The 9,203-nt window shown below is 37.4% G+C and overlaps 2 protein-coding genes across 3 annotated transcripts in view; both read right to left on the reverse strand.

Annotated features, from left to right (window-relative positions):
- ZNF577 (zinc finger protein 577) overlaps window positions 1–9,203 on the reverse strand; it is a 38,577-nt gene that overhangs the window by 529 nt on the left and 28,845 nt on the right. For both annotated transcript variants that reach the window (XM_064581702.1, XM_064581703.1), the window contains exon 7: window positions 8,166–8,261. In XM_064581702.1, coding sequence (XP_064437772.1) covers window positions 8,166–8,261 — 96 coding nt within the window. The remainder of the gene's footprint in view (window positions 1–8,165; window positions 8,262–9,203) is intronic.
- Window positions 9–8,148, reverse strand: LOC123855944 (zinc finger protein 84-like). The gene is given in 1 exon segment (XM_045892071.3): window positions 9–8,148. A coding segment is annotated over 1 exon segment (1,575 nt). The 5' UTR covers window positions 5,356–8,148; the 3' UTR covers window positions 9–3,780.

The raw sequence follows: 9,203 nt of genomic DNA on the forward strand, positions 1-9,203 counted from the left end.
CTGTAAGAACAGAATTGGTGAAGTAAAGAAAAAAATGAAGATGCTCGCTAGAAGCAGGATTGTTTCAGTGGCTTTTGCCTCTGGAGAGAATTTGTGGGCATTTCTGAGGGTGTGAATATCCCTCACTCTATGGTGGTGTCCATGTAGGAGAAGTACCATATAAACATTGGCCCCAGTCATGATTCCCATGAATACAACATCTGGGAAAGTCTCTCCAGCTCAGGAGAGAAGTTGCAGCAGACCTCACTGCCAAACAACTAGGGAACATCTCTCAAGTTTTATCATTCAACGTGAAGTTAGCTGTCAAGCTTTGGTAGCTAATATCTATTAAGTTGAAGAAGATATATTTACATCTGTTTTGCTAAGCAGTTATTTTTTCATTAATTATCATTAATATTTTTATCATTTAATCTTACATTATCATTGCAAGAACCCTGGCACTCAAGATACAGATAAAAATCAACAATTTTTGCAATAGTACTTTTTTCAAGTATATTTTTTATTGATGTAAAAATACACATAATATAAAATTAGCATTTCAGAGTATACAGTCCAGTGATATTTACTATATTCACAATGTCATGCAACTACCACCTCTACCTAGTTCCCATTTTCATCATTCTAAAAAAACAAATAAATCCATAACCATTAATCAATCAGTCTCCATGCTCTCTTCTCCTCAGGCCCTAGAATCCACCAATTTGCCGTCTGTCTCTATAGATTTACCTATTCTGCACATTTCACACAATATATGGTCCTTTGTGTCGGACTTCTTTCACTTACCATGTTTCTGAGGCTTATGTTATAACATTCAACAACACTTCCCTTGTATGGGTAATCAATATTCCATTATGTATACGTATGTGTATACATGTATATACATACACATACCACATTTTGTTTATCCATTCATCCACTGGTGGACACTTGGATTATTTCTTTTTTTTTTTTTTAAGATTTTATTTATTTATTTATTTATTTTTTAAGATTTTGTTTATTTGAGAGAGAATGAGATAGAGAGAGAGCATGAGAGGGGGGAGGGTCAGAGGGAGAAGCAGACTCCCTGCCGAGCAGGGAGCCCGATGCGGGACTCAATCCCAGGACCCTGGGATCATGACCTGAGCCGAAGGCAGTTGCTTAACCAACTGAGTCACCCAGGCGCCCCAGGACACTTGGATTATTTCCACCTTTTGGTTATTGTGAACAGTGCTGCTGTGAACATTCATGTAGAAGTACTGAAGTACCTGCTTTCAGTTTTGTTGAATATTTAGCTGGGAGTGGAATTCCGGGGTCATTTAGTAATTCTATAGCTAACTTTTTAAAGGAACTGCCAAATTGTTTTCCACAGCAACTGAACCACTTTCCATTCCAGCTATGTTCAAGAATTCCAATTTCTGCGATGTTGTCCTTAATATTAGTAAATACTGGGCATTTTAGGAAATGCTAAGAGAGAAAATGTTTCTAGTGCCCAAGGACATGTTTTCATAATAAATCCAAAGTTCCTGCATTATACAGCACTTGCAATAACTATACATGAACACAAGTCTTTTCAACCCCCTTCATCTCATACGTTGCTTAGTTTTTAATATTCCATGTAAATCTTTTATCACTTTTGGATATCTAAGAAATAAGGCTCTAGAATACTGGAGGTTTCAAGTAGTAATAGTTCATCACACTTGGCAGAAACACTATGAAAGACAGCAAAAATAAGGAGAGCAAACTTACAGTCTAATTCTTTAGAATTCTTATTGAGTTAAATTATATATTACAAGATATTCTGATTTATAAGGAAATAGAACATTCCTATTTACATGAGATTTTATTACATAATGTTCTATGTCTATGCTGAGAATTTATTAAACCCTAAAAATTATGTTCCTTCATGTAATTCCAAAAAATAATAAAGTCAAATACATAAAGTCCATGTCATATAGTATAGTCTACAATATAACCCCTACAAACCTTTGTCACTAGTCAACTTATTATTTTTTTATATATTCAAACGGCATCATATTTGCAGGGAAAATGTCTAATATTTTTGGTAGAATATTCTCTGGAATCCTTTCTAAAACAATTATGTTAAGCCCTTACAAAATAATTTCATTCTATACATGGTTTCCAAGTTTAGCTAATTGCCCAGATCTAAAATGCCATCAAATGTAGAAAAGCTGTAACAACTAAATGAGGACATTCCATTGACTATAACATGCATCACAATTGAAGATATGGTCAGATGTGAAGAAATAAATCCAGAAATACAAAAATAAAACATAATTAATCACTGATGCTTTTGCCACATTCACTGCTCTGTGTAGAGCAATTTCTATTTTTTTTAAAGAGCTTATGATGTTTAATGACATCAAATCCTCCATAGAAAGCATTTTTAGTGACTATAATCACTATATTTCTATATGATATGATTCCTTAAGGATTTTATAACTTTACTGAACCTAGAAATTGTTCCCTTATCTGAGAATAGGATCTCTCTGCTACGTGAATTAGAGAGCAATTAAAAGCTCCGAATTGTACCTTGTTTGAGGAAAGCATCAGCATCCTAGAAACTCTGACTGGAAAGCAAGGGCTTTGGGTGAGTGCACTAACCTCTGCCTCTGGACTTCTTCCCAGCCTGCTCCTACCTACAGGTCCTGGACGTGAGCTGCGTCCTCCCTCCACATCCCTGTTGCAGACTAGCTGCCCCCAGAGCCCACATCCTTTTACCCTGGCCATTTCTCTTGCCAAATGGGGTTTTATGCAATTCGGAGTTTTTTTCATAAACTGACATTTTTATTTGTATGGCCTTTAGTCAATGGGAGATTTTTGTAATAAGAAACCAAGGACCTCCCTTCAGTCCTGAACAGGTTTTCCCTCTGATTCCAACTCAGAGTATTATATACCTTTCTAGTTTCCAGCTCACTAAATGTGTGAATATACTTCACCCCCTTTACTATTCTACATTCTTAAAGTCCTATTTTTGTTTTACATTTCAGAAAACATGAAACAATCTGTTCAATAAAATATGAAATTACTTTAAAAGGCTCTGAATTGTAAATAAAGCATTGTAGATAATCACTGCAATTAATGACATTTCTTTCTTGATATGCGATGAGTTTTGTGGCCAAAGGATTTACCTATTATATGATTTTGCAGATAATTAGTGGCTTTGACATGTAGATGAAGGCTTTACTACGTTTACTACACTAAATAGGGGTTTCCTCCTACTTGAGTTTGCTGATGTAAGGAAGATATGCATTAATTGGGAAGACTGTACCACATTCATAGCATCTGCAGGATCTCTCTCCTGTACAAGATGGTCAAAGAGTTTTGACTTTCTGGAGAATGCTATCATTATCACAAAATTCATGAAATTTTTATGTACAATGAGATGTGATTTTTCTTGGCTTTTCTGCACTTACTGCAACGGCAGGGTCCCTCCCTTAATGAATACCCTAATGTATAACAAATGTGATTTGAAAAGAATGATTTCCCACTTTCACTGCATTCACAGGTGTTGCCTCCTAAACGCATAGCCTGTGACTTTCAAATGAAATTTTTGACAATCACTGCATTTACAATGTTGCTCTCTTTTGGCGAGATCCCTGTGGTATACTGGGAGGAGTCTTCAGATGAAAGGCTTACAACTTTCATTGCATCTATAAGGTTTATTTCCTATAGAAGTTCCAGAAAGGTCTACTATAATCACAGCATTCATGGCATTTCTATTTTACATGAGTTCTCTGAACAGATAGGACTATTCAAAAACTATTTCTCACATTTCTACAGTCATTGCATAGAGAATTTTCCTCTATGACGAGTTTGCTGATGATTAGTAAGAGCTGACTTCCGAAAGAAGGCTTTTTGACATTCATTGCATCCATAGGGCCTCTCTCCTGTGTGAGTTCTCCAGTGACCAATGAGAGTTGACAAAGTAGCAAATGCTTTCTTACAATCACAGCATTCATATCGTTTCTCTCCTGTATGGATTCTCTGATGTACAGTGAGATAGGATTTAGCTGTAAAGGCTTTATTACATACACCACATTTGAAAGGCTTCTCACCTGTATGGGTTCTCTGATGTATAATGAGAGTTGATTTACAGGACAAAACCTTTCCACATTCACTGCATCCATGAGATTTCACTCTCGCATGACAATTTTGCAAATGGCTAGTGAGACCTGACTTCTGGATGAAAGCCTGTTGACATTCATAGCATCCATATGGTCTCTCTCCTGTGTGAATTCGCTGATGAATCATAAGATGTGCCTTAGTGGAGAAGGCTTTCTCACAATCTGAACATTCATATGGTTTCTCTCCTGTATGAATTCTCTGATGGACAATAAGATGTGCCTTTGATGTGAAAGCTTTATCACATACACTGCATTTGAAGGGCTTCTCACCTGTATGGGTTCTCTGATGTATAATGAGAGTTGACTGAGAGGACAAAACCTTCCCACATTCACTGCATCCATGAGATTTCCCAACTGCATGCTGAGTTTTCTTATGATTAGTAAGATCTGACTTCTGGATGAAGGCTTGCTGACATTGACTACATCCATATGGTCTCTCTCCTGTGTGAATTAGCTGATGAATCATGAGTTGAGCCTTTTTTGAGAAAGCTTTCTCACAATCCGAGCATTCATATGGTTTCTCTCCTGTGTGAGTTCTCTGATGCACAGTGAGATGTGTCCGAACCATGAAGGCTTTATCACATACTTTGCATCTGAAAGGTCTCTCTCCTGAATGAGTTCTCTGATGTAAAGTGAGTTTTGACTTCCAAGGAAAAGCCTTCCTGCATTTACTGCATGTATAGGATTTCCCTTCTCTATGACGAGTTTTCTGATGATAGATGAGTGCTGACTTTGTAATGAATGCTTTTTGACATTGACTACATCCATATGGTCTCTCTCCTGTGTGAATTCACTGATGGATTATGAGCTGAGCCTTTTTTGAGAAGGCTTTCTCACAATCCGAGCATTCATATGGTTTCTCTCCTGTGTGAGTTCTCTGATGTACCGTCAGATGTGTCTGAACCATGAAGGCTTTATCACATACTCTGCATCTGAAAGGTCTCTCTCCTGAATGAGTTCTCTGATGTAAAGTGAGTTTTGACTTCCAAGGAAAAGCTTTCCCACATTTACTGCATGTATAGGATTTCCCTTCTCTATGATGAGTTTTCTGATGACAGATGAGTGCTGACTTTGTAATGAAGCCTTTTTGACATTGACTGCACCCAAATGATCTGTCCCCTGTGTGAGTCTGTTGATGAGTAATTAGCTTTAACTTACTGGGAAAGGCTTTCCTACAATCACAGCATTCATGGGATTTCTTTCCTGCATGAGTTCTCTGAAGTACGGTCATGAGTGGTTCATAAGCATTCACTGCACATTTATTGCATCCATATGGTTTCTTACCTAAAGGATTTGGGTCATAATTAGTGAGCTCTGACTTTTGAGTGAAAGCCAGTGTACCCACAATAGAATGAGCAAGATAATAAGGAAAGGTCCAGAAACATATTTTTTTCCATTTACTATAAAAAAATATTAATGAGACAATCAGTAAAATTTGAGTAAGCTCTGTAGATTGGGTAATAGTTCTGTATCGATATCAATATTCTGATTTTGATTTTTTTTTTAATTTTGGTCACTTGAAAAAATTAACTTGTTTCTAGGAAATACACACTTAAGTATTTAGGGATAAAGAGTTCAGAAAAACAGGATGTGTGTATGTGTGTGAATGGAATAATAGGTGGATAGACTGTGATAACGCAAATGTGGTAAAATATTACCACTTAGGGAAATCCACAAAAAGAATATGTAAGGGGTGCCTGGGTGGCTCAGTCGATTAAGCATCTGTCTTTGGCTCAGGTGATGATCTCAGGATCCTGGGAGTGAGCCCTGAGTCAGGTGCTGTGCTCCGCGGGGAGTCTGTTTCTCCCTCTGCCCCTCACCCCCCTCATTCTCCCTCTCTCTCAAATAAATGAATAAAACCTTTAAAAAAAAAAAAAGAATACGTAAGAAATCTGTGTTTAATTTTGGGATTTCTCACTAAGTCTAAACTATTCAGAAATAACATTTTCAAAGGGAGAAGAATATAAAGAACCTTTATGTAAAGATATGTAGGAGTATAACTTGTAACAGCCTGAATGCAGAAGGGATAATTTGTTTCATATTCACACAATGGTATCCTGCGCAGTACTCTGGTACTATTGATCTAGTGCTGGTTACACAGCATACTGACTGTAAAAATTAACTGAGCTGTACCCTTGTATCTATATATTTTTGTGTGTGTATGTTATACTTCAAAAGATTTTTACATAAAGGGCGCCTGGGTGGCTCAGTTGGTTAAGCGACTGCCTTCGGCTCAGGTCATGATCCTGGAGTCCTGGGATCGAGTCCCGCATCGGGCTCCCTGCTCGGCGGGGGGTCTGCTTCTCCCTCTGCCCTCTTCCCTCTCGTGCTCTCTGTCTTTCATTCTCTCTCTCTCAAATAAAAATAAATAAAATCTTAAAAAAAAATTTTTTTTTTACATAAAAAGGTAAGCAAAAATTTAGGCAGGAGTCAGGAAATGCTCACATGTAGGAGGAATTTGGATATTATACTAATAGTAACAGGATGCCATTCAAGGTAATAGTGGGAGAGAGATGACATGTCCTGATTTTCACTTTAAGAAGTTAATCCTGTGTGTATATATATCAGTTATCACACTAACAAGGTCTTAAGTATTGTGACATAAATATTATTTTTAGGATTGTGGACTGTGCTTGGGAAAATTGGTAAAGACCTGCTATGGCAAACAGCATTTTTTTGGATTATACTTTAGATCTTCCCTCTTTTCTCCAACTCAGAAGACTGTTTTTTCCATATGATGGTTTAATTATCTTCCATACCCAGATAATTGTCAGAACCTGATATCGTTATAAATCTGCATGTTTCTAAAGTTTGTTTTAGTCTTCATGAATTTTGGGGGTGAGAGGATGGAAAAACTGACTTCTATTACTTTTTAAAAATAAATAATAAAAAAAGACCAAGAAATCTGGCTATTATATGGAGAATAGAGAGAAGCAAGAGTAAAGAAGTGAGAGCATTCTCAAGAAAACTATGATAACTTTGGCAAGAGACAATGGATGTGGGGCTTGGGTGAAACAATAGTTATAGAAAGGAGTGGATGACCCCCAGATATAATATGGAGAAAGTACAGACTACACTTGCTAATGGACTGGATTTGTGGTGTAAGTGAGAAGAGGAACCAAGAGTGACATGACGTTTGAAGTAGTTATTAGATCTCCAAGTGCAGAAATGAAATATCTAGGCGAATGTGTGTGGATAAAAGAAGGTCTGGGCTGGAGACAGAAATTTGGGGCTCATCAGCGTATAAATAGTATTCCTAAGGCCATGAAAATGAATGAAACCACACTCATAGAAATAGGCAAGGATGAAGCTTCATGCTCTGTGACTCTGGAGACTTTTGAAGATGCCCAGAGAATGGAGAAAGTCCATCCATCAGGTGCAAACAATGACCAAAAAAAAGATGCCAACATGTCTTGAACAAGTATCTGGGAGAGGCAGGTTAGAATGAAGCATCCTTGGCTTCTCACTCAAAGATAAGCATAGTTAAGCTCTCTTACTGATTCTTCTCTAATTCTTCATGTAACAGACAACAAGCTGTAATATATTTAGACACCACACTATGGTCAACATTCCCACCTTTTAGCTTGTTTTGATACATTTTCAGATGGCCCACAGAAGTCCAAAAACCTGATCCCAGGATAAAAGGCTTCTGTGTTAACTAGAAGAATTGTTACATCACTTGATCAGGTACAAGGGGTGAAAACAAGAGCTGCAGAGAAAATAGGAAGGGGCACTGCCAGTGAGGAAGTAGAAGAGGAGGAGGAGGTCTGGAAGCTGCACAGGAAACATTATACTGAACATGAATCAATCCAAAGAGAGAAAAAGAGGTGCACATCTCCCTTGAAACACCAGGCAAATGAGAGCTTCATTAATGATTTCTCTAATTACCTTAATTTACATTAATGATTCTGTAATTACCAATTATCTGTAACGACCTTTAAAGTTTTAGCCTTGTTAAAACACATTTGGAAGGGGTCATCCCCTCATGGCCAACTATGTTACTTTCAAAGTCTCACATCTTGTTCTCAGTTGCTCACTTACCTGAAAAGCACTGACATTCCATTTCATCTTCTATGCTCCATGACTCTTCTCCATGCTCGAAATTAAGGATTATATCTGGCTTGGTAGCTGGATAGCCTGTTCATGGGAAATGACAAAGACTTGGACACTTATAATTGGACTTGGTGGGGGATATCTAGGAAAAGCACGAAAGTCTCAGGAATTGACATAGTTCCACCTTGACAGATCAAATATCTATCGAAGGTGAGAGCACATAAGTTCTATATGGAAACAGAGGACAGACTAAGAATCTATTGCCTATAAACTAAAGTCCAGTATCTTAAAGCTCTTTGGAAGCTAGGGCAACTGAAAAAGGAAAGGCTATTGTCTGTGACACTTTGAATGACATACAGCAATCATCTTTAACTATTGTCACAGGTTGCTGTAATTCTCCAACATCATACTCAGATATAGATTGTTCTGAGCAGAACCTAGTAGCTGCCACTCTTCCCAGGTAAAGTCCACAGATACATTCTCAAATGACATTAATCCCTATAATAACACACTGTTCTTCAATTTGTAGTGATCATTACTGATGTGAAAAAGACCTCTAGGTATATGTTCTGGTTGTTTTTACCATAACTTACAAAGGCTATGTCTTTGTGTAATAGTTTTCATTATTCATTATGGAAAGAAGTAAAATGCCATTAAATCTATCTTCCCATATTATAATATATAGATGTGTCAAATCAACATGTTGTACATCTTAAACTTATATGTTATAGGTCAAATATATTTCAATTAAAAACTCTATTGCAGGGGCGCCTGGGTGGCTCAGTCGTTAAGCGTCTGCCTTCAGCTCAGGTTATGATCCCAGGATCCTGGGATCGAGTCCCACATTGGGCTCCCTGCTCGGCGGGAAGCCTGGCTTCTCCCTCCCCCATTTCCCCTGCTTGTATTCCCTCTCTCACTGTGTCTCTCTCTGTCAAATAAATAAATAAAATCTTAAAAAAAATAAAAATAAAAAAAACTCTATTGCAATTGTACACTTAATTATCAACTAATCCGACAAATTAGAAG

Source organism: Mirounga angustirostris, unplaced genomic scaffold, assembly GCF_029215605.1.
Source record: "Mirounga angustirostris isolate CCGP_5_RB_7025 unplaced genomic scaffold, mMirAng1.0.hap1 SCAF_16, whole genome shotgun sequence".
Lineage (NCBI taxonomy): Eukaryota > Metazoa > Chordata > Mammalia > Carnivora > Phocidae > Mirounga > Mirounga angustirostris.